Source organism: Lissotriton vulgaris, chromosome 4_1 (assembly GCF_964263255.1).
Source record: "Lissotriton vulgaris chromosome 4_1, aLisVul1.2, whole genome shotgun sequence".
NCBI lineage: Eukaryota > Metazoa > Chordata > Amphibia > Caudata > Salamandridae > Lissotriton > Lissotriton vulgaris.
This window is the reverse complement of record NC_141691.1, coordinates 1872584964-1872611652: the sequence shown is the minus strand read 5'-3', so window position 1 is coordinate 1872611652 and position 26689 is coordinate 1872584964. Positions and strand designations below refer to the sequence as shown.

At 47.9% G+C, this 26689-nt stretch overlaps 1 protein-coding gene across 4 annotated transcripts in view; it reads left to right on the top strand.

Annotated features, from left to right (window-relative positions):
- Positions 1–26689, top strand: part of MTSS1 (MTSS I-BAR domain containing 1) — a 534479-nt gene that overhangs the window by 81732 nt on the left and 426058 nt on the right. For all 4 annotated transcript variants that reach the window (XM_086966201.1, XM_086966203.1, XM_086966202.1 and 1 more), the window contains exons 2-3: positions 14428–14489; positions 19515–19588. In XM_086966201.1, coding sequence (XP_086822327.1) covers positions 14428–14489; positions 19515–19588 — 136 coding nt within the window. The remainder of the gene's footprint in view (positions 1–14427; positions 14490–19514; positions 19589–26689) is intronic.

Genomic DNA, 26689 nt, shown 5'->3' with positions numbered 1-26689 from the left:
CGGAATTGTAGTCTCTGCATTGCATACGTGGGATGATCCCTTGGCACATGCCCCCATTCATTAAGAACCACTAAATGAGTTTCTCTAGTACGCTCCAATGTCTGGCATGGCCAGACCTCCATTGTACGGATTGCGCTGAAGCGTTTGATGTGCCACTCTTCGGTGGGCCCCGTCCCATAGGAGTATTCGTAGTTCATTGTTCAGTATCATGAATATGTTTTCCGGTATCTTAGTATGTGTGTGTTGCAATATATAAAGTAGCTTTGGGAGCATTATCATCTTATACATGCCCATTATTGTCAGGAGTAGTTTCCACAATCTCCTGACATCTTCTTGGAATTCCACTAGAACGAGTTTGATATTTTGGGTCATTTACTCCAGTTGATACTGTATCCTGCTTTGTGGCCATATTCCTCAAATGTTTTTAGGACCGTTGGGAGGGTCCTGATTGGCTCTGTTATGTATAGCAGTATTTCGTCTGCGTAGAGCGATATGCGCTCTTCATCTAGAAGTTGTTCCTCCTCTGTGAAGCTACTGAGTTCGGGGTGAGATCTGATTCTACATGCCAACAGCTCCAGGACTAGGGCAAATAATAGTGGGGATAGCGGACAGCCCTGTCTGGTACCTCCTTGGACAGGCCAGGCTTCCGACGTCACCCCGTTTACTCGGACTTTCGCTGCCGGGTTCGTACAGAGGAGATCGAGCCATTCCATGAAGACTGGGCCGAAACCGAACCTCTGCAGGGTTTGCTTCATGAACGGCCAATGAACCGTGTCAAACGCCTTTTCGACGACAAGGGAGAGCAACACGTGTGGGCTATCTCTGTTTCACTGTGTCCATACAGTTGGCCAGTCGTCTGACATGAAGTCCTCCATTATTGATCCAAGTTGCCTAAAAAAGATCTTCCATTTTTCAATCTTTCACCGTTTACGCACCTGGGATATGGAAATCTTTACCAATATCCATTAGAAGTTTTAACTTTTTCAACCAACGTAAGTGATCACTGAAAATGCACTTTCTCAAGAAATAATCTTGATCTCACAACTTCTAGTCAATTTACTTTACATAAAAAATAGTGCGCAAAATAACAAAAATGTTCTCCAAAATTAAGTGTAAAGTGGGCAAAAATTACGTGACATGCCTTTTGGAATATCTCAAGTAAAAATGTAATGCAAGGTCGTACTTCATGCTGACGAGTCACTCGAGATACCAGCAAGGCAAGACTTATCCAGCCCGAACCCGTCCACCACAGCAAAAAACTGTGTGAAATTTCTTGCTTGCCTAGTTTACTTTTCACCTAATTTTTGTTAGTGAGGGTAGTGGAAAATGTCCCACAGGCCTACTGAGAGCCTTGTACCTTTCTTGAAAATGACCTTGTAACCTTGAATGGCCCTTGCATAGCACATTTGTTTTGGCTGTTCAATGCATATTTAGAAAAATGCTGACTCTTAAATAGCGCCTTTAGAAATGCTGGTTCAAGAAATGTTAATCACTAAAACTTCATTCTTTTTGCACTAAAAGGCAGAGCTTCCACCGCATTTGTTAATACGTAATGCTTGTAAACGTCGTGAGCTATTCGGATGTCCTCTGACCCTTTGTTTGGAGTAGTGTAAAACATAAAAATTAAAATGAGAGAAGGAAAAAGTACATTCATCCACTCCAACAAAATGTTCCATGCGTGCAATAGATCATGAGATGGAAACTCGAGTAGTATTCTGCACATAGAAACCCAAGATGGAGAACACCTGGTTACGTACGTCAGTTGCATTCACAATTTTCTGTTGTGCTTTTACATTCAATCCATGCATTGTGCTCAAAGACCATCAGTGTAGGGTTACGGCAAGGCATTTAAATGCACCTTTCTTATGACTCCAGTCTCAAGTTAAAAAGAGCGCATTGCTATGCCTAGCCTGATGTGAGGAACCTTGAACTTACAATAACAATGCCATGCATGCTACACAATAAATGACACTGACAACTCATTGTGGATAAAATGTGGTCACAGGTTTAGTTGATTACACAGATTGGATTAGTTTATGGGTGATCCAGGTGTTGGTGGAAAGTTAATCGAACAGCTGACACCCATTTCTGAGAAAGTTACAGATGTTCTGTTGGTGGTATTAATACCAGTGTGCTTAGGATTCTTTATAGCGCCTTCACTTAAAGTGGGCTGCCATTCTGTTTACTTCTGCATCATGCTTGTGGCAAGTCAGAGCAAGACCTCGGCCAATCTTCACATTTGCTCAGGATTTCAGCTATCCCTTAAGGGATTAAGGAGCACTGTCATGTCATCTCGGGCTCGCCATAATGTATCCCCGGAACCTGAGCAATTCCCTTTTGGATCCTAGATCCACTATCAGGAGGCCCTTGTATTTTCTGAAGCTGTAGGATCGCCCTTTAACTGCACCATGTGACACTGCATGAAAACTGTTCGAGGTATGTGTGACTGTAGATACACAAGTTTAGCATAGTCCCATCATCTAGTGTTGGGCTTGAAAATGTGCAGGTTTTTTTTCTTTTAAGAAAGTCTTTCGAGTCACGAGGTAGGACTCCTCTTCTTGCTGCTAATACGCATGGGCATTGACTCCATTGTAGATTGTTTTCTTCTGCAGTCTGGTTTGGACGTGTACTCCTCTGCTCCAATTTGACGCCCTCTTTTGTCCTTTCCATACCTTACCATCGGTATTGTTTTCAAATGTAATTCTTTTCAGTCTCGTTGACTTTGTCGGAGTGACTCGAATCGAAGTGGGCCTTAACCATTCAGGGCAGACTTTATCTTCCACATTCCCGCCACACCATGTCCACCCGGTGATGGAACGAGCGCCTTTCAGATTCTGCCTCTGATGCCACCCCAAGTACCCCTGCAGCGATCTACATCAAGTGTGTAACTTGTGTCTCTCCCTCTGGTAGCCACCTGCAAGTCCTTTCGGTCCAAGAAAATGCTGCGGTATTGACAAGCGTGATTACTTGAGATGTCTCACCACAGCGCCCATGGCACACCAGACTTTTTTGGAAATAAAAGACTGTTAGAAGGAGGCATATACCCAGGTGTAGACAGCAGGTAAGTGCTCTTTTTTGTTGTTGCCTGGATACAGCTCAAGCTTGAATTGCAAGACATCATGCGAGGACAAACTGTTTGTACAATGCCCTCTCCATCCTGACCCCAACACTAGCAACCCGTTCCCAAAAAACTGTTCCAACCAAAATCTTTACAATTGCCACCACTGAGGAGCTGTGTCGGATATGCTTAGCCATGGCTCGGCACCCAAAAAACATCAGGAAACAAATGCTCTCTAACCGACTCCCTCGCCATCGGAGTCGAGATGAACGTTGGACCTCAGAATGGCACCAAAACACCACTCCAAATCGGCGTCAAAATCACTAATCAAGCCAAGACACTCGACTTTCAAAGCCTCGGAGTCGAAAGGCTCTGCATCAAAGGTTGCATCGGAGACAAAATCGTTCTCCTTCGTAAAGTGCATAGTTGTATCCGAAACAGTAGAACCTGTGCTTCAATGCATGCAGAAGGAAATAGACTTACACCAAAAAAATCTGGTTATAGCCCGGACACTGGTCATATCCTGGCTTGACCTCCTCATTCTGGTGAACACTCAGCAAAGAGACCACTTACTTTTGAGGAGGCCCAGTAAGAAAGCTGAGAAGCAACTAGCCCATGCATACCATCCCACCACCACCTGCTGGAAAATGTTACTTACTCAGTAAGCATTTGTTCTTGGCATGTAGTGCTGTAGATTCACATGCATCCAACCTCCTCCGCGGACACCTGTGTGTGGTACAGGTACTTTTATAAGTTATCACACATTTATTTAGCATGGACATTCACTTTACCACACATAGCTTCTCATTCCACCCTCACCTGCTTTGCGGGAAAACAATCTAACAATGAAGTCAATGCCTATGCGCATTACACCGGCAAGAGGAGGAGTCACTCTGCCTCGTGACTCTAAAGACTTTCTTCAAAGTAAAACAACTTGCACACTTGCAAGCCCAACACTAGATGACGGGATCAGATCAGCATATGAATCTATAGCACTGCATGCCAAGAACAGATGCTTACTTAGTAAGTAACCTCTTCCTTCCCAAGAATTCTTCACCTTGTACCTTGTATGTAAGTTGATGGGTAGGTGGGTGGGTAGAGAACACCCATCACAAAGTGGTTCAGCCTGCCTGGCGACCCCCTTAGGCCATACTCTGCCCTTCGTAACACACAGAGAAATGAACAGAGGTGTGATAATCCCTTTCCACCCACGGTGGCACTAGCTGCCCAAAAACTACCACCCTATGTAGCAGGGGAGCAACACTAGGATGCTCGGCTCTCTCTGTTGGCCCTTGCTAAGCATCTCCTAGCGCTCTTTTCCACCTTCCCCAAACACAGAGAAAATGTGCCTGCTCTCCTTGCTACTTGAGTTGCTACTGTGCATGTAGTCCTTTTGCTGCCCGAGTTCCTGGGTCTTTCTGTCTGAGGAATGACGAAGGAATTATAAGAAGGTCTGCTTCAGAGATGAGGCACTGTGGTGGACTAGGTGTGTACCTATTAAATTCAGCAGTTCTTGGTTGTTTTCGTCTTGCTTGCTAGACAGCACATTTGCGGTCTGTTGCAAGACATATTGTGGGCTTAGCAAAAACATACACAGTCTTGGAACCTAGTCATTGCTTACCATTGGTTGGCTTTACTGTCACCCCCATTTGCCGACTTCTTATTCATGTTTAAGCTTCTTAGTCTTGTATTTGACCCTCCGGTAGAGCATAGCCTCTTTGGATCCCTTTAGATTGGCTGGCTTCTATGCTTCCGCTGATTGCTTTCCAAGGAGTACTTTCTTTCTTTGGTGTTAAGCACTCCATGGGAGTGCATGTGTTTTTTCAGCTGTATCCCTCATGTATTTCTCTCTCCTTGCACGCCATATTACTCTCTGTTACAGGTGTGCTTCTCCCTGCCCCACTTCGTATTGTGCTCGCCCTAGTGCTGGTTCCCGATTACTTTCTCACTCCTGTGCCTCTCCCCTGCCCACTCCACATTACTTCCTTTCACCCATCTGCTCCCCCCCTAGTGTTCCACTTTGCTCTCTCTGAGGCGGCTGCTTCCCTCCTGCACCCTCTATGTTGCTTCCCCCAGCTGTACCCTCTGTTGTTTCTGACCCCACCCGTTTAAAAAAATGTTTTTAAAGCTTTTGCATATTTTTTTTCTTTTTAGTTACTGGTCCAACTCTGGTTGGTAACTACAAAGAACAAGCATTTACAATGCAATGGTCTCGGCATTATTAAAGGTAGAGCTATTTGCATTGCTCATGACATTTTTTTTTTTTACTTTACTAATAAATGGCATTGTTATTTACATTGCCAACAGCTCTCACAGCCCACACAGCTCTCACAGCTCTCACAGCCCTCGCACAGCTCACAGCCCTCGCACAGCTCTCACAGCCCTCGCACAGCTCTCACAGCCCTCGCACAGCTCTCACAGCCCTCGCACAGCTCTCACAGCCCTCGCACAGCTCTCACAGCCCTCGCACAGCTCTCACAGCCCTCGCACAGCTCTCACAGCCCTCGCACAGCTCTCACAGCCCTCGCACAGCTCTCACAGCCCTCGCACAGCTCTCACATCTCTGACAGCCCGCACATCTCTGACAGCCCGCACATCTCTGACAGCCCGCACATCTCTGACAGCCCGCACATCTCTGACAGCCCGCACATCTCTGACAGCCCGCACATCTCTGACAGCCCGCACATCTCTGACAGCCCGCACAGCTCTGACAGCCCGCACAGCTCTGACAGCCCGCACAGCTCTGACAGCCCACACAGCTCTGACAGCCCACACAGCTCTGACAGCCCACACAGCTCTGACAGCCCACACAGCTCTGACAGCCCACACAGCTCTGACAGCCCACACAGCTCTGACAGCCCACACAGCTCTGACAGCCCACACAGCTCTGACAGCCCACACAGCTCTGACAGCCCACACAGCTCTGACAGCCCACACAGCTCTCACATTAGCACTTGAAGGCCTTTGGAAGCTCCTGCAACGCAAAGAGGTTACAGACTAATAATGAGAAATCAAAATATATGGTCCGAAAGGGCTGTCCTAAAGTGAGGAGCTCCTTTAGAATGTATGGAATCCCTTCAGAACGCATTGGATATTGGGATTACTTGGGGTAATGATTGACTGCGAGTTGACTTGGCCAGCCCAACTACTAGAGGTAGAGCAGGGTCGGATTGGTAAGGCGGGCACTAAGGCAATGGGCGAGGGGCCGGTATCCGAGTTCCATCTGAGGGCTGCTTTTTTGGGCAGCCTGAGGTAAAATTTGGGCTGTCTGTGCAGTTCGGATGCAGCCAGTGGCCCCGTGGGGGCCTGTGTGGCCTCTCTGGAGGCAGATGGGCCTCTGTTACGGGGCGGAGGTGCCACTCCCTTTCTCTCGCTGGGCCGGCCCATTAGTGTATGCAGATGGGGTGGGGCCTGAGCAGAAGGGGTCTCACTTGTTTTCAGGGGTGGTTCACTAATCTGTGGCTTTTTTTTTTTAATTAAATGAATTTATCAAAACATGCCTCTGTCCAAGACCTCTTCCATTCTTTTCATAAAACTTATCCGAAACATTTTTTGGCAGCCAGGCAATCCGCAAATGTGGGCCACTTTTGTTTAGCGTGCCCGGGCCGGCGTTTGATTCCAATCCAACCCTGAGTAGAGGCGCCACTGAGTCACTATGCAGGCGGTGTCCTTAGCTTTGCCATAAGCCAGGGGAGCAGATTGATTGGCCCCGCAGGACTATACGGAGCAGAGTTGTGGCGCTTCAAAAAGACCCATGCGCTGGGTCGGCAGAGAAACACTTGTTACGCTGCGTAATTCTCCTTGGCCCAGAGACCCCGATGGATGCCCTGAGGCCTGAGCTGGGTATAAATCTGTCCAGCAGTCTGCAGCACTGCGTCCCCTCTATCCACGTCACATTTGAGTTGAGACCACATTTGGATACGATGCAAGACCCCTGGCTGCTAAGCGAGTGGAAGGACCCTGCTTCGGCCATGTGGCATCAGCTGGCAAGCCACAGGGGGTGCAGATTGCTGGCTGGAGCCAGACAGGATGACCGCGGATGGTGCAACGGGGGTTAAAGGAAGGTCCTGGCATTATATGTCAAGCACTCAGGGAAGACCAGCTCCCGTTTTTAAGCCCACCCTCACTTGTGAACCATTCCTGGAGACACTCAAACACACCTCAAAAGATCCCTGCACAGTAGCTCCAGACTGGGCCCTCTGCCGGTGACACAGTGCACTTGCTCCGGGCGCAAGGGCGGGCGTCTCTTCCTACTTATGGATGCGTTTGGCTGGAAAGAGTCCCTGAGGTATTTTATGTTGATTTGTACTTTTACCCTGAAGGCCAGAAGAGTTTATCTCTGCGCCTGTCACTGCTCGCACGATAAGACACGGTAAGCGGTTTTGTGTTTTAACTTGTGGGTGATTCTTTACGTGTCTCCACGACCTTTTAATTAGATGGTATGTTGGCCAGCTGCAACCAATGCATTTCCTGTGAGGGCTGGCACTTTAGAGTGGCCGGTGGCCAAGCACGAGTACTTTATCGAAGGCTGTTTGTCTCCTTCAGCGATCTTATCAACAGCGTAGATTTTTAGTTTTATTATGAATAATTTGAGCTTGTCTCTTATTGGGTTGTCATTAAATGTTAAATGGTAATGGTGTATGTGTTGTGTTGTTTATCGTATGGCCTGTCTTTAATTGACAGACCGACACAATGCAGTATCCTGACTCTCCGAGGCGTGTATCCTGGGTTGGGGGATGCTGTGGGTTCAGTCTGATAGATAATGCCTCTCAGAGCCACTCTTCCCTTCTCGCCTGCACTCCTCCCTCTTGCAAACTTCGGGATCTGTCTGACATTTCGGCCCCCGCTCCTTGTTTTATGGCCAAGAAGGCCAGCATCCGCTTTTGACGTTCACAGGCTCGAGGGCGTTTAGCTTCACAAACGAACCCTCAGTCACTCGGGAGTCAGCCAATCGCTTCGCGGCTTCTGGGACGAGCCCCTGATGACGTCGCAGTTTCTTGCGTAGGCGGCCAATCGCAGGGCAGCTTCCGGGACGAGCCCTTCTGACGTCACGGATCTTCCAATGACAGTGCGGCGCATCCGCAAATTTCGGATTCGGGGGCGTGGCTTAAAAGTGGAAAGAACAGCACGAACACGCCCCCGAATCCGAAAAAGATGGAGCTTCTTTGGAGGGACGCCTCTCTTCTCCAATGGCTGGCCTCCGTTTAGGAAATAAACAAAAAAAGTGTCCAAAGGTAGTATTGAACCACAGTCAGGAGCGAGTAAACGGCTTCACTTGAGGTTGAAGAAAGCCCTCACTCACCACCTAGTGATGACATGCTTCATCATCGGGCCCCACCAAAGAGACCGAATGTCTCTTTGGTGTGCTACAACGCCAGATTTACTGCGGAGCAGGTTGGTGAATTCAGGCCGGGTTGTGCAAAGAAAAAACTAGTGAGTGGTGGATGGTTGAAAAGTAGTCCGTAGTGTATCAAAATTAACTTTATTCTAATGATCACTAAGGACGGTTTGTTAAAAAATGATGTGTTGGAAATTCGTCCACAATTAGTTGAGTGGTGGTTTCCTAAATATCAGTCGACATGTTTAAGCCACGAAACGGTATGAATTTACCTGGCATTCATCAGGACTCTGCGTGTGCTAAACCCTGGCGGAATGGACTCTCTAAGGCCCACCCTAACCTAGGGACGTGAAAGTGAAAATTAACAAAAAAGTGAAAGTGCAAAAAAATTAGGAAGAGAAATCGTCTCCCTAATTACTCCTGGTTTAGGAGGCTTCCAGCTTTACGGTTTCTGCACTTTTGTGGTGTTAAGGATTCACACCATGGGTCACAGGAGGGGGGTGGGAACGTAATTGGCACACCGCCCTCGACGCTCTGCACCCGCTGTGTACCTGCATCTACCCTCGACTGGACCCCGAAGATTCCATTTAAAAGCCAGCCAATGGAAGAGCGACCAGGAGAGAGGCGGGTTTAAAGCACTCACTGAAAGTCATTAATTCTCCGACTTCCGGCTGGCAAGCCACCGTCGGTCCGAGACCTAAAAAATAAAGCACCCCCGTCATTCTGTAGGTTTTGGAATGCGTGGGGCACGCGTGCCTACAAAATGACGTAGTTGGCCACGTCTTAGTTAATTCTTTAGCCATACTGCACAGCATCTGATCATCATGAATAAGCATAATTGGCAACGCCAATAGGTCCCAAAGTGCTGGTTTTACTGATGCGATCACACAGATACTCAATGCTTTCGTTGCCAGCCCCTGTCTGGTAATTTGCAATGGACCCCTCAGACGGCCTCGTTCTGGGTGTCCCAGTAATCCTGTTAATACCGGTAACAAAAGTTACTGGCCCATCAGGATTATGAGATTCGGTATTTCACACACAGGTTTTGGCTCCCAAATTCTTAGGTGGCTTTTGATAGCTGAAAGTGGTAACTTCAATATTGGTTACTCCAGGGGTCCCTTTAGGTTCGAATGGGTAGTCCCTGCCTCATCTTGAAGTTTGCTGTTGAACTTTGTCTGAACCCAGCTTTGTGGTGACCCCCCAACACTGGAGGGGTGTAGAGGGGACTGAGAGACCAACCCAATGTGGGCCAAAAAGATAATACTATTTTTTTTAATGTACTTGCTTGTGTTTCGCTCTCCGTGTTTTCTTGTTTCTTCTGGCCTCAGCGTGTCTGCACCTCACGGAGCCTCAGGCAAGCCCCTTCTGCAAATCCAGACGCTGGTCTCAGGCAGCAGATGAGTAGCATGAGAGCAGCGCCAGGATTGGCTGGAGTGGGCTGCCCGACACTCCAGGAGGCCTGTGCCTGCTCTCCACCCAACTGTCTAAGACAGCTAGGCGGAGAGGTTTATACTGCGCATGTCAAGCTGGCTGTCACATCGGGCTGGACTGTTCTCATGAGGCACAGGGTCAAGACTGATTTGCATATGGCCAGATATTAACTGAGGTGGCATGGTGAGCAAACGAATGATGGATTTACCCAGATCTCTTGACCGGGGGTGATTATTTTGATTTGTTATGCATTTCGTCCATCAATTGTGTGTCTTTGGCCATCACAAGAAAGCCGGCCAAAGTGACTTGCGCAGTGTAAACTGGTGGAGTGAGCACCACTCCCCTGCCACCCACCACTCAGCAGCAATGCCCCACCCCCCCAAATACTGCTCAGGAAGTGAGCAGTGAAAAAGAAAACAAATTCATTTTAATACCCTGTTCTTTTTTCTTTTGCTGCAGTGGCAGAAGTGGGGGTAATGCTCCTCCACTCTAATTGGGGGTAGGAGGCTGTTGCTGCTTGTTGCACACTCAGAGGGGGTGGTAGATATCAATGGAATGTCCGTAACCTGGCTAGCCCAGCTTCTAGTGCCTGGTGATTGGATGCTTTCCTTCTATAATTCTTCAAGAAGCGTCCCATAAATTATCTTGATTTTGAAGCATGCAGTATCACCTCTGTCCTTGTAAAAGTTTCTTAATAATCACATGATCTGTTTTGTGTTTCTTTTAGGGGTTTGTGAATCTCGTGAATTTACTGCAAAATTATGCGTAATTACTCGAAATGGATCTTGCACTCGAAAAATTACCCAAACTGTTCTTTTGGGTAAAAATCCAACTCACAGCGGAATGGTCCACTTGGGGAAAAATCTGCCACTCTTGCTTTACAGTTTATACACCAACAGGAGTCTCATTATGCTACTTTGTCGTAATGGTGTAATTTCCCATAAATTCTATACGCAAAACTACCACCATTGCTCCAATTATGCCGGTGTAATTAAATTTTGCCCAGGCCTGGTTTCTTTTTATTCAGTAGTCATCCCTCGGGTTTTGCATATTACATTTTAAACTTCAGGTCAGTGCCCATGTTTGTGTTCTTGACAGACATTTTACAAGACGTTTGCTCACTTTTATTTGTCAGCTCTACCAGTTACCTCATGAAGCATTGGATAGCAGAAAAATTGCGACGACCCTCGTGAAAATTCTACATACTGGTGATTCTACATACTGGTGTTTGTGACTTGGAGTTTAAGGTTACTGTGTCCACTATTGGTATGGATTTTAGGTACCCAGTTCTTGCGCTTACATATCCAGCCCACTTCCTTCAGCCTCTGTAAACGAATCGCTGCTGTGGGGTGTTGTATTGGGTGCAAAGTATGTTTAGAAGGTGGGAAGACCTTCCAGTGAGTGGGTGGTTGCCTGGTGATTTACTGATAACTGGGTGCCGTGTGTGTGGGTGGCAGGGCAGGCCGGTGGGGTGCTAGCGGGACTTGGCGTTGTGTTGAAGATGCTCCTGTCAGGACAGGTCTCAAGTGGTGAGAATTGTTATGGGTTATTGTCCGGTACAGGAACAGTGATGGGCGCTTTATCTTGTATTGCAGTATTTAAATAAATGATTTATCGTCACACTGCACTTTAATATGGTGCAAGTGCTGAATGTGGAGAAGTGTGGCTCACTGGTTGTGGAGAAGTGTGGCTCACTGGTTAGAGGAGGCAGACCTGGAAGCAGAGGTCAGCCTGGGACCAGGGTTCAATTCCCGGCTCAGCGGGGTCTTGAGTCCTAAAATGTCCATGGACTCGACAATTCTCGCTCCGGTGCCTACTCTATTCACGGGTTCACACTCTGCGACTCTGGGCAATAGCTTGCCTAATCTCCACAACGGCCCCTCGCGCCGGGATGCCTGGCTTTCACCTTGCGGATACCCTGCCGGGGTTATCTCACAGGGGAATACCAGGACGGGTTCCCTAAGCAAGCGCTTAGAAACCGGTGGTGATTTGCGCTATATGAATTCCTGTACATTTACATTTACATTTACAGTGTGCTTTATTAGGACGTAAGACCTGATTTTCACAGTACCACAGTGTCTGAGATATGTTCTGTTGCTGCATTTTCTTGCTCCGATTGCCCTCATAAGCAGCCGGTGTTGATTGAGTCTCAGGCAGGGAAGCGAAAGTAACTGAGTCTTTATTGCACCAAGGAAGTGCTGGCCTCAGTGACCCACAGATAGACATACACCCTCCCCCCTTCCACACACTGCCCTTACCAATGCACCTTCATGCTCGGTCCGAAGTCCCCCTCGGCGAGAGGGTAACATATATATTGTGTCCCCACCCCCTTCCCTCTCTTGTGACCCAGCCTACACTAATAAACCGACTTACTATCGAGTTGCATGAGTACAGCTTTAGTGTTGAGGTAGATTCTTCTCCCTCAGCAGACTGCTGAGACCACTAAATCACTTTGCATCGTCTACTAATGTTCATAAAGTCACTTGCCACCCGAGGGTAACCACTTTTCAGGGCTCGAGTCTGCGTACCACGCCGGTGGACGGCGTCCCCCTACTTATTTTACCGGGGGGGACTCCATCCCCCCTGCCAAACAGCTGGACTTCACTCTTTGGCCTCTCTGGGACGAGGAGCTCGGCACCTTTCGTGACGTCACGTCACTTCCTGTCGTGACGTCACTTCCGGTGACCGCGTGCCCCCCACTTCTTTTTTTACGACTTGTGCCCTGCCACTTTGCAAAAGCGTGACTCGTTTTCCGAGTCCTCCAGCACTATAACCAGAGCTCCCAGAGCCTGGGTGGAAGGTCTGTCAGAGTTTGTTCTGTGACAGTAGTCAAGTGCACAAAACTTATTAGGGTTCCTTAGAAATTACTGTTAACTGATTTATCCTCAAAGTGCTGTGTGTTTGTGCTCCAGCCGCTGAAAGCATGTAGGAGGTGTTAAAGCTGTACTTGGTGTAAGCACACATCCGGGCACTCAAACAACACTCACAAGAATAGACTCTGTTTAGTATACCACCTCCAGGAAGGACCACTCGATGTTTGACTCTAGGCCAGGGTTCTCCAACGAGTGGCTCGGGAGCTGATGGTAGCTCGCTAGCTGCCCCGTTAGTAGATCCACTTGGTGCATCTTAACCTAGTAAATTTAAAGCTTTTGTTTGGTTGAATTGGGCATGTTTTCAAAAATGTTTTTAAAAAGTGCATGTTTTTTCAGAAATGGAAATCTGCAGAAATCTGTTCAGTGCTGATAGTTATATGGCAATTCACTCTGCTCTGGGGATTCTTATTACTGATGTTCGCTCCTATGTACCAGGAGGCATGGTCTATGACTGCTATAGCATCTGACATCATTGCTGGTGACCTTGTCTGATGCACCAATGTGGTCACTGCCAGGAAGCCTGCATGCACTGCTCACTAATGGAATCTTGTCTGAAATGGCCACTACTGTAGTAAAACGAATAATTTACCTTAGTATTTTGTGGCAATTTTATTGAACATAAGTAGCTCTTAGTATAGAAGAGGTTGGAGATCCACGCACTTGGCATAGAGACGCAGTGCCACCCTCCCTGCTTGTAGAGGTCCTCTGGCTAGTGTAGCACACTGGTTAGAGGCGGCAGACCCAGAAGCAGTGGTCGGCCCGGGACCAGGGTTCAATTCCCGACATGGCAGGGTGTTGGGCCAATGTCAGTGGGCTCGATAAATCTCGCCTTCGGTGCCACTCTAACCATGGGTTCCACTCAGCAACTCTGGGCAATAGCTTGCTTAATCTCCACAAACGGCCCCATCAACGCCGGGGATTCCTGGCTTCACCTTGGGGGTGCCTAATAGGGACCATCTCACAGGGAAAGCCAGGACGGGTTCCCCAGCGTTATACAGCGCCAGGAAACCTACGGGTAGCAGTGCGCTTTACAAGCTCAAATACATTTACATTTACATCTGCCTTGGGTTCAAATTAGGCACCCTTAGTAGTGCCATGCCATAGAACAGGCCATTTTCTGATCAGTGGTGGCCTTGCTGCTGTCATCCTGGCTAGCCTGGGCGAATGCCCTGTAACTGGACACTGAGAGGATAGACTGGCCGCTAAAATGCCATTAGACCTTTGTTGACCACACACTTCTGGCTCAGGGCTTGGACCAAGGTCTTCCAACCTGGTGTCCTGTGATTCACAGGAGCAGTTCATTGTGTTAGTTTTCTGACTCTGTGATTCTTGTATTGTTTAGAATTCACATTGGAAGAGTCTCGAACTCCCCTCTAATCCCAGTACAATGAAATACTTTTGGTACCAATTGTTAGATGGGTGTGATGCCTTGTATACATTTCTGTATGGCATACTTCATTTTAAATATAATGTCATTCTGTAGTGCGCTCTCTGCTGTAATGGTAACCGACCAATGTTGAGTAAAGGTTACTAAGACTTTGGTAAATAAAATTGAAGTGGAGGCAGGAGAGAACGTGTCGAGTGGTGGGTGTAAGTTTCAGGTGTAAGAATCTGGATTTGCTCGTTGTGTTTTACCCTTCAGTTGACATTGAATTTTACCCTTCAGTTGACATTGAATTGTAAATAGCACAGCCATATACTTATATTTGTTTTTGTCTTCTCTGCAGGGGAGCTACCCAGTTTGGGAAGATTTCATTAACAAAGCTGGAAAACTGCAATCTCAGCTTCGGTAAGTGGAGTTGAATGTTGCCTTTTCTGCTCACCTGAAGTTTGTGTTGCATGTTATAACATGTTAAAGTACACTTTTGCAGTCTTTTCATGTGATGGTTTCGGTAAAGAAGTGAGCTTGGGCTATGCCTGATGTGTCGTCATTAAGGTATGCTACGGTACATCTCATGTGGTGCATAGCTCCAAACAACAAGTTAAACCTGTTTAATTGTCTTCGCTTGGGTTTGGCTAGGTCTTTGTTTGGATTTCAACACTTCTGCAAGGTTCAATATATTGTTGCCCATTTCTCAGTAAAGGAGGAGTTGGAATATTGAATAAAGGGAAGAAACAGACTGGCCTCATTACAAAATAAGTGTGAAGACGTCATCTGCTACTTTTAACGACAGTCACAGCACCTTCTTCCACTATCCCTTCATCAACGTGGGTAACCTCCCTGCTTCTTTTTGTCACATTATTTGCTCCACATTTTCTGCCAACACCTGAAGAGTAGGATGCCAATATAAAAAAAAAATAATAATCTCTTAAACCATCCTTCCAGTGAATAGAACACCTCCGTGTCAAAGTGACGCAGATGGACACGCTACCCTTGTTCTCATGATTGCTCAATTTCTGACTTCTTCCCTTAGAATGAAGCAATCCAAAGCAGCTGAACTGGATATTCCGGCAAAGTACACACGCCTTCATTCAACACTGCATGGGAACGACTCTGGAGCGACTGTAGTCACTGTCCAACTCGCAACCTATTTGGATCTAAACAAATTCTTTAATGAGAATTGGTCACAATTCTGCACCAGTTACTTGTCAGGAATGTATCGTGGTCAGGAAGGAGTTCTGAAGACGTAAGGAAAGATTACTAGTGTTGGGTCTAGACTGGGTATTCATTCTTGCAGCATGACTCATCCTTCGCTTGAAGAGATTGGACCACATCAACCCAGTCATGATGATCCGGCACAGACTCCCGGGACTGAGATGGGTGATCTTTAAATTCTGTAGTGTACTGCTTGAAGATTTGGTTACCTAGCCAAAAGGCTGCTCTCGCACTACCAATAATGGCATGCTTTGCAGGATGCCTCCAATATTCAGAATTGAATGGTTTGGTAGAAGAACCCTGGAAATCCACAGCTACCTCTCTCCCTATGTCTAGAAGTACTAAGAAGGCCAGTGGGGGTAGGAGGTGTAAGATCCTCCCGCACCACACTGCCTGGGGGTTCTAACTGCCGGCCTTGTAGTCAATAGACCTCAGCTAAAGCACACCAAGAACTGGGAATTATTTCCCCTACTAAATAAACTTGAGGATTTCTCTGGGTGTGTTGATTACAGCAACATCTCCATCGTGCATCTGCGCTGATGTGACCTGTCTTGGCACACCTGTAAGACGTTTAAAGCGGCCATGTAGCTGCATGTGTTTAGTGGCAGAAGAAATATGTACCCCTGCATACCACCATGCTGGGAACTCATGACTTCACCAGGATTGTAAGTGCAGCAAATGCACTCCTAGGAAACTATTGCACTGGAAAGAATTCCCAACTTCATTCATCATATAAGGGAGGACTCGCTGATGAGTCAACATTGAGTGTTTATTCAGATCACACGAATGTATGGTGAGCGAGTGGCAGTCAATAAAACATATATTTTAGACTTCACTAATTTAATACATATGTCTGATTGTTGGCCCCAAACTTTTTCTGTGTATTTTCATTTTGATATCTGCTAAAAGTCTGAGCTTTGTTCCTTTTACTTCTGATTTGAGACTATAAATTGCCATTTACCTGCTCGAATAGGACAGTCAGTGATGTTATTTTTTTGTCTAGGCTAACCACATATCGGAAATGCCCACAGACGTTTTGGGGTCTTGGGATCTTGGGTCTTGCCATATGTTGATAATCTGCCAGATTTAAGTTTAATTGTATCCCACATGGAGCCTGGACTCTCATGGTGAAGTGCCTCCTGGTCTTGGCCGCCCTCTACAAACTCTTCAAGAAACACCTCTGAAATGCCTCTGACATCCAATATGTCGAACTTACATACATAGAGCCTCGTACCTGTTTGTGTCACCATATCCAGACAGCCCTTTGCCACTTAGTGGGATTACAGCTTCAAGGTGCAGGGTCTTGGCATTACCCAGTATCATTCTAGACCCAAGATGCTATAACCTTGTTTGTACATGTGCGCGTTGGCACCTGGCAGACACAAGCCACACCTCCATCTGCTGAGTTCTATCCATGCACTCTTTGTCAAGCAGTGCATGAATCATGTTAGATGATCTATAAAATGAAATGAGCCAGTGAGTGAATCAGTCAATATAGCACCTAGTTAAAATAAATTGCTTCCATGGGCTTTAATTCTCTGGCAATCTTAATAGGCCCCACTGCACGTAAAGGATCCACCCATTAGAGTGGCCATTATGGGTATTCACTCCTCACTCTGCTGGCCAACATTAGACTCCATTCCATTTATGAACCTGGGCAATACTGCGCCTGAACAGAGATAGAACTCTGTTGCATCTTTTAGTGAAATGAGTGGGTGATACATGGCTGCTGAATGTTTTCTACATCTATTTAACCTTTACCAGGCTTACTTACCTGAAATCTCCACCTGCATCGTTGACATGCTTTCCAAATGTAGTTTTCTCCATGAGTGGTTGCTCCTAAAGCTTACTTATGGTAGGATTACAGTGGGACCTAAGTGTGACAGCGGAGGGCCCGCCACGTGTGACAGCGGAGGGCCCGCCACGTGTGACAGCGGAGGGCCCGCCACGTGTGACAGCGGAGGGCCCGCCACGTGTGACAGCGGAGGGCCCGCCACGTGTGACAGCGGAGGGCCCGCCACGTGTGACAGCGGAGGGCCCGCCACGTGTGACAGTGGAGGGCCCGCCACGTGTGACAGCGGAGGGCCCGCCACGTGTGACAGCGGAGGGCCCGCCACGTGTGACAGCGGAGGGCCCGCCACGTGTGATAGCTGGGGACCTGCAAGTGTGATAGCGGAGGAAGTATGTAATCATCAAACCATTCCGTGGTTTATACAGCTGGTCTAATTATGTCGCTAAAGTACTTTCTGCCCTGGTTGATGTGAAGGCATATCTAGAAACATGCCCTCAACAATTAGTCTGATAGAAAGTGGACCTTACTGCACTGAATACAAAAACGTGTAGAGACACCTCATTGGCTGAAACCTGGCTATGTATATCCAGTAAGTGCAGGGTGCGCCCCTATCCTCATGCTTCTCGCAATATGTCCCTCTTTACGCTTTGCCTAAAACGTTATCCCACATGGGATGCCGCTCTGTTGAACTGCAACTTTTCTAGTGTATCTGGATCTGAAATAATTGCGACACTAAACATTGCAACCTCTTTTACCGGTTGGGAAGCTGCACCTAGTAAAGCCAGCTGAGCGGAGTGGTAAGACCAGGGGCAGCCCAGCCCCCCTCGCAACTCCTCCATCGGAAACTCTTAAGACTCCCCACACCAGAGGCTGTATCCATCCAACACCTCTGACCCCAAGCTGGTAAATGTGTGTGTTAAAGTCCTCAATCTGTGAAAACCTGCAGCAAAAGGGCCCATAAATCCACATCTACCAAGTTATTCCTCATTTTGAGGACTTTAACTTGAAATCATCCCCTAATTTTCAGGAACTTGTAATGAGGGCCAGTGAGTACTAGAGTTACAGAATGTGATGGATACCTAGGTGAGAAGTAGTTTTCAGAAGAAAGCAGAAGTGACTGAGCTGTCGGAGACACTGTCCTACTTATGTATTTTGTATGTATTAAATTGAGATTGTAATATAGTAAATAACATTCCCGGAATGAGTAGTGGAGGGTTTTACATAGATAGTTAAGTACTCAGTGACACGAAGTGTAAAATGTACAACAAGTAGAACATATTGGTAATGTGTGGGAAACAGGTTTGCCCTAACACAGCAACAAGCTAAACTATATATGTACAGTAGCATTGATAAATCAGCACAGAGAAACCACGTGAACAGACACTACTGCAGGGCTTGGAGGCAGGCAAAGTGCTTCAAAGGCATGCTATCATAGTCACTTAAATTGTTCAGGAGGGCAATGCCATTTTAAAAGAAGGCTGTTTTTTGGTCTTTGGCTTGAGAGCGCAGTTGACTCCGACATATAGACCTCTCTAAATATACATGGAGGATGTGGCTCCGCCCAGAGCAGTATTACTCTCATCTCATCCTATAAGCTGTATTGAATTGTGTTCCATTGCAATGCATGAAGTACTGTTTTACCACTCAAAAGTACACTGAATTATCACACATTAAACTGTCTCGCTTAGATGTATTGTATGCAGAAAGCAATATGTTTTTCTGTTTTTTTGCACAGAAGACTTTTTACTAATATTTTAGTGAGAACTCAAAATGCAAGAAAGACCTGTTGCCGCTGTTTTTTTAAATGCTCCCTGTCACAGATTAATTCTGTTTACATGTTGTTTGAGTTTCATGCCTTGGATGCACTACTGAAAAGTATAGTTGAATGTTTTTGTTTTTTTAAATTGGATTTTTCTGTGGAAGAGGTTGTGTGAGCTCTGGAAGGAGTGGGTTTCTACAGGTAAGTGTGGGTTGATGGGCCGGGGACTGGGGGATTCCAAAATGTAAGTGTTCTTGTGATATACTCGCCAGTTTAAATGTGCTTGGGGTTTGAATTGGAAGCCAACAGAAGGTGACCAGAACCCGAATAACCTGGTCTGACATCTGCTTCCTAAGACTGACCTTGCAGCTGCGTGGAGGGCATCTTTCCGGACAGCTGGGCAAAGTTTGGGGACCCCTGCAAGTGCTTTGGTAACATATTCCTCCTTGGGTGGCACAAGCCTTGGTACCACAGGTTTAAAATCCTCTTCAGGGATGAAAGGTGGGGTCTTTGTTGACATTGGGCCCCTTGGGCTAGTAGATGGATGTCTATCCTTGTAGCCACTCTCCCTGGACGTCACTTTAGTCGCTGCAGGGCGGCTCTGCTGCTGTGCGGAGAGCACCCGCCTGCCATTGGCTAACATGTGTCATGTCTGCATTTGTTTCAGGACCACAGTCGTCGCAGCTGCTGCGTTTTTGGATGCCTTTCAGAAAGTGGCTGACATGGCGACCAACACACGTGGTAAGCAGTTGTGCCAATATTTAATTTCGCTTTTGCCATGTGTGGCAGGTGTGTCATTGGCCTGCCCCTCCGGTACCTTTGAACACCGATGCCACGTGCAGCTGCCAGCTCACAGCAACATATGTCAGGATGAACAACACATGCCCTGGGAGCCTCACTCCTGACAACAGACGACCCGCATTTACTCGGCGTCATTTGCTGTAATATTGCTGAATTACCCGTCTAATTGTACCCTGATTCGATTTATTTGCTGGCCTCGTTCTGCGCCTCCAAATGTTTTCTCGAATGCAGGCACATCGCAGCCTGATGGGAGCATTCATCATCTGCCGCCGTAACCTAGTTTCCGAAGCCTCCTGTGTGCGAGAGCTGCCTGTTTTAGTAACGTTTGCACCGTGCGCGTTGGAACGGGTGCATGTGTTGGTTATTTTAAGAGGCTGCTTGGGATGGGCCGCCTCGTATGGATGCTCATTGAAGCCTTGCTGCATGCTGATCCCAGGCCCGAGCGTGGAGTGCGCGCGCCAGGCTACAGGTGTACATTTCACTCCATTTAAACACTGGCGCGGCAGGTGGAACCTTCCTGAGAGGTCTGTGGAGCTGTGTCCAGCGCGTTCGTGGTGCTGGCCTCACCGGGTGTGCTCGCCTGGCACCGGTAAGGCCGGAGAGGACGGCTGACGGGGTCTGGGAACGCGGGCTAGGGTGGAAGATTGAATGCTGCCCTCAGAGGCCCGATCTGTGCTTGTAGTAGGGTCTGTCGATATCCCGCCTCTAGTGTCCCGCGTAGGGTGGATCCAGTCCGCTAGGGGAGATTTGAGCTTCGTGTAATGCAAGTGGTAAAGCTGGAGCACACACGTTGTGCAGTGCCAGGGTTTTCTACTCCAAGCTCCAGCCTTGCTTTAGCGAGGGATCGGCGCACAGTCCGTATGACTAGAAGGATTCTAGATGTTCTTTAAATATGCTAATGTTGACAGTTTTTAAAGCGCCTTCTACATGGTGATACCTCACCCAGACTAGTGGGAGCAGTAGGCCGGCTCAGCAAGTGTCACAGATTTCCAACACCATTGGGCAAATTGCCTCCGGTCCTACGAAAAAGAGGGATCTTACATTTTTCAAACTTTTCTCTGATGTAGTAAACCTAGCACTATGCTAGCAGCAGTTTAAACTCCCAATTGGACTGCAGTAGTTTGGTCTCCTTTGATCTGCCAAATTAAATGAAGTACTAGGCACTTAAACTGTACATTTCACAGCAGGTGCACCATGAACGCTGTTCGTGAACTATTTTTGCTTGATAGTCAATGTATGTATTTGATGCATGTCTGTGCCTTCCTTCCTGTAATAGCAGTGTCTTGTTAGACAATAAACGGAAAGTCTTTGCATGGCAGGAAGCACCACCTCATATGGGAGGTATTGTTGCGGAAACTCCTAGGCGCCAGCATTGAGAAAGCATGGAGCTCTATATAAATCGATAATGTATAGCATGCATTCTATGCTCAGGACTAGCAAGAAACACCTTTACCCAGAAATAACACTAAGCTTTTTTTATTACTTTTTTCTACACTTAGGGCCCGATGTAGGTAGGGCTTTACCGATCGGTATCGGCCGAAAATACCGATTTTTGGCCCTTACCGATCGGTAAACAGCCATCGAGATGTAGGGAACCAAAAACAGAACGAATCGGATAGAAAACCGATTCGGAATGAGTACCGAATGGGAAAGAATCCGATACGTACATACCGAAAATCGGATATGTAACGAATCGGAAAAACACCGAATCGGTTACAAGGACCGATTCGGTCCTTGTACCGATTCGTTAGTGACACCGAATCGGAAAATCACCGATTCGGTCCAAGAACCGAATCGTTAGTGACACCGAATCGGAAAATCACCGATTCGGTCCATGTACCGAATCGTTAGTGACACCGAATCGGAAAATCACCGATTCGGTCCATGTACCGAATCGGAAAAAATACCGAATCGGACATGAGCCGAATCGGAAAACATGCCGATTCGTATGAATCTCCGATCGGGAAATTCCCCGATTCCGACAGTTGGGGAGATGTAGGGAGGCACAGAAACACCGAAATCGGCTCAAAATCGGTAGAATTCACTCGGTATTTACCATGGATTGCAATCAGGTGGTAACCAACTCCAACCCATATAAACAGTCCCAAAATGCATTGCAACTTGCAGGATGGCAGCTTTCTATGTCATTGCGAGGCGGCTACGGCTACAGCAGGAAGGACAGAGGGAATGGCTAAGAAATGAACAGGTCTACAGACAGAGGATAACCCTGTTCATGCTCACTGAGGCTGAGATCCTACAGAGATACAGGCTGGACTCTGACACCATACTTGAGCTCATCAGGGACCTTAAGCCATACTTGGACCACCACACCCCAAGGGCACACGCCATCCCTGCGCACGTCCAGGTGCTATGCAGCCTACACCTGGTAGCGTCTGGCAGCTATCAAAGTGGATTAGCAGCAGCAGGAGGGGTGAGCCAGAGCAGCCTGTCAAGGTTCTTCCACATATTCCTTGACGCCATGATAGACAGGATGGACCAATACATCTCATTCCCTGCAACCCACGCAGAACTGCTACAAACCAAAGCAGACTTCTACCAGATGGCACAATTTCCCCAAATCATCGGTTGCATAGATGGCACGCATATTCCGATTTGCCCACCAGCGGACACCGAATACATATACCGCAATCGGAAATCTACACACACCATCAACGTGCAGGTGATCTGCAATGCCAAGTGCACCATCACAGACCTGGTAGCAAAATTTCCAGGAAGTACCCATGACTCCTATATATTCCAACAGAGCGGCATATATGCACGGCTGATGGCTGGCGATTTTGGAGAAGGATACCTCCTAGGTGAGCCACATCATCAGACCCCCATAACACATAGTAGGTAGGTGTAATACATGTATGCATGTGTCTAATGTGACCCCTTTCTCTTCCAGGCGACAGTGCATATGCCCTCCGCTCATTCATACTCACCCCCTACCTCAACCCCTCCACACCCAGCCAAAGGAGGTATAACCGGGCCCACATACGCACCAGGAATGTTGTTGAACGGACCTTTGGCATCTGGAAAAGTAGATTCAGATGCCTGCACAAGAGTGGAGGTGCAAGGCAGTATACCCCCATCACCTGCTGCAAGATCATAGCTGTATGTGCAATGTTACACAACCTTGCGGTCAAGAAGGGCACTGAGGTGGAGTTGTCTGACTACGAGGACTATGACGACGACGAAGCTGTGCCACTGACACAGCCAGCTGGGGTGTGTACGCCAAGTGATGGCAGATACAGACGTGAGGAGATCACTGAGAACTATTTCTGACTGAGTACAGATGCAAAGACAGCTAAATTTTGCTTTGAAAATTTTTTTTTTAATAGTGATGCACCACAGTTACAGCACTGATGTGCATCAAAAAATGGAGATTGTAAACTCAAATAAAGTCCAGGGTTCTGGTTTGCTCATCCCCCCTTGCCAGGCTATTTTTTGGCCCGCTTTCCAGACCCACTGGGGTGTCCCTCGGCCCCCTCCGAATGCCCAGCAGCATCAGCGGATCGCCTGGTGCTCCTCCTTGGCTCTGATGCAGCGCTGGCCGGGCTGCTGCGGCTGCTGCTGTCTCCAGCATCACCCAGGTCCAGGGCAGGATTGGAGGCGGCGTTTGATATTAACATGGCCTCCATGGCCGTGGTGATCCTGGCCATCCCCCTAGTCAGCTCAGCCGTATGCTGACTGAGCACCGATTCTTGATTTGAGCTGCGATGGCACAGCTGTGCGGTCGCCGCTGCAAGGCGGGCCATGGCCCGGTTGAGCACCCGGGCATCCCTCCTGCGCGCAACCTCATGCTCCTCCTGCCTGGCAGATGAGTGGGTGATGGCAGTGGTCAGCCTGCCCAACCCTGCTGCCACCTCCTTGTTGCTGTCCACAACAGCCTGGAAACCCTTCACCAACTCCCCCATCTGCATGTTGTGCTGCAGGAGCTGGCGTTGGCAGGCCATGGTGGATCTGGCCTGTTGGCGCTGGATTTTGACCATCTGGCCCTCCAGGCCCAGGAACACACTGCCCTCCCGTGCTGGTGCAGCAGTGGTGGTGGTGGTGGCACGGCGTCTGGCACTGCTGCCTCCGGCCTGCTGAGTGGGCAGGGGTGCCACTGGTGGGGGTGTGGTGCTGGCCGGTCCCGGAGCCCCTGCTCCCAGGACAGGTAGGACGGGTGGCAAGGCCACGGTTGTGGCAGGAGCTGGTGTCGGCGGAATGGTCTGCCTTGTAGGGGAGTTTTCTGGTGAAAATTGCAAGGGGGGTGTGCTGGCCAGTACTGGGGAGTGCACTGCTTGGTAATCAATCACCAGGACTCCCTCCATTCCAAGCCCTGGGGTGTCTCCTTCCTCATCCTCATCCTCATCCTCCTGGGCAGCCTGGCTGGTGCTCGGCCCTGCGACTGCAGTGTCTGACGTTGATGCTCCCTCTGCTGTCACAGTGTTGCCGCCTGATGGTGCCCCTAGGTACAAAGAAGCATTTGTAAACTGAGTGCCGATGTATTACAGTCAGTACAATTATGGCATTCCACATGTCCTTGCATCTCCTTACACCGTGTCACACTGTTTCCTGTCTTGTGATTCTGCACTGACATATTTGGCTAACTTCTGCTGACTACATGTACCATGATGCTTGTCTCTTGTATGTTGGTGACAGTACAGTGCTGGTGTTTGCCTATGCATTGTGTCTAATGGGGAGGTGTCTGGTAGGGTGTGTCATGATGCGCATGCTTCTTACCTGTAGCTGTGGCTCTCGCAGTGCTGTCCAGGGTCCCGATCCCTACAATGCTCTCCCTCTCGATGGTGCTGGAGACAATTTCCTCCAGCTCGGTGAGGGGTGGCGCCGGGTTCTTGCCTCCTCCGGTGTGTCCAGCCTGCCTTTGAAGGTCAGCCAGCTTCCTCTTCGTGAGGCTGCGGAGGTCGTAAAACCTTTTCTTCAGTTCCTCAATGGACCTGGGGGTGACACCAGCAGCATTGACCTTCTGGGCGATGTCGGCCCACAATCTCCTCTTGGTGCTGTCTGGCACGTTGAGGGACAGCTTGCCAAAGAGCTGGCGGTGCACCCTCACCACCTCCTCAACCAGCACCTGAAGTTCGGTGGTGGTGAACTTGGGCTTCCTCTTTTGGGAGGACTTCTGGCTTCCTGCCTGATCTGCCATTTTCTCCTGCTCAGTTTGCAACCTCCTTCTCCCACTGCTGCTAACTGTGTGTGTTGGGCTCAGGCAGGATTTCCAGAAACTTCTAGAAACTTCTTAATTAGCTGCACCTGCCAGGGTTGCCACTCCCTGTTTGGGTGGGGGAGGGGGAGCCACCTCATTGGCTGAATCGCCTATTGCCGAATCGGCTTTTACCGATTCGGTAATTTCCGAATCGGTAAAATCCGATTCGGTAAAAGCCGAATCGGGTCATGCAATGCATTCCTATGGCCTTTTTCGCCATGGGTCTATGATTGCCGATTCGGTTTTGACCGATTCGGCTTTTACCGAATCGGTATTCGCCGAATCGGAAATATCCGATTCGGTGGTAGCCGATTCGGTGATTTCCGATTCGTTGTTGGCCGATTCGGTAATTTCCGATTCGGACCGAGCAGAATCGGAACGTACCGAATCTCATTACCGATGCCGACCGAATCGGTATTCATTCGGTATTTTTTTCCTACATCTCGTTTTCCGATTTCAGAATACCGATTCGGCCCGCCTCGGTATTTTGAAATCGGAAAATCGCGTTTACCTACATCGGGCCCTTAATGTTTGTCTTTTGCTACAGAATAAAGAATGTAATTATGTCTGACACTCGTGCAGCTAATTGTATATGGGCCAACTTCATCAATGTATACGCCACGCTGCTAGAGAGAGTGCATCCTGTTGCCAACCAGGTCCACTAGTCAGTGCATGGACACTACTTTTTAAATTAAAAGTACATTTCAGAAAGGAGTTCAGCGCATGGGTACACAAGGCATGTACTGGTATAGCGTTATTTCTAATGTGTCTGCAGGCTTGGTATCAGATACACCTTTGGATTAAACAATACATCTATGTTTTAACGATTTGTTTGACGCTATCACTAATATACCACATTTGTGAAAGGTATATGCAAGGTATATGCATTTTTTAATAAAACCGCTGTATTGGAATTTGCATGGGTGAAATCTAAATTATAATTTCAGCAGAAATGTTTGAGTGTTTGAGTATTCCCAATACACACCTCTGCAGGCCTGTCTTCAGTAGAGGCATTTAAATATAGATGAACCTGTTTTAAAGGTATGCTCAATTCTTTGTCCTGTTGACCTTGAGGGTTAGGAGAATGTGTTACTTGGGAAGACCCAAACCAAATCCCTCAAGGTTTGTTGTGGTCACAATGTTTAGAAATAAGGCGTAGGCCAATTTAGTAAAATAGGATGATTTTTTTTGTTATTTTTTGGAGGAAGAAGCTGAAAAGAGCTGCTCGGTCCATCATGTACTGACGTGTGTAAGGCATTTTCAAGGCCTACTTTCAGGGGTTGCGGAGTAAGACACTTGCTCTGTCACATCAGTACCCCAAGTGCTGAGTTGTCTTTAGACTGACTGGTGTGGATTACAAATAAATGGGGGATCCTGGGACTTGCAAGGGATAAACTAACTAAATGAAAGCCTGCCTTCTGTAAGCCCTTTTTCTGGCTGTGTACAGAGAGACAGAAATCGGTATCACATTTACGGGATCCAAACTGCACAGTTCAAGCACACTTCATCATGCAGTGATCGTTCTCGCTGCTCAATTGCAGCATGCTCCTTGGAGTAAGTCCCTGGCACGGGCAACGCTACTCGAGGGCAGGCGAAGTTACCTTTTAAGGAGGGTAGTCTTGGGCTTGCCCGCCCAGGGATTTGTGAGTGTGTTGCCGTATGATATACCTCTTGTAATGAATGTAATGTAATGATGTCTTGTAAAGCGCATGAATCACCCCACATGGGGTATCTCCGCGCTGTAGACCACTGGGGAACCCGTCCTGGCTTTTCCCTGTGAGATGGTCCCTACTGGGGATCTTCAAGGTGAAACTAGGCATCCCTGGCGT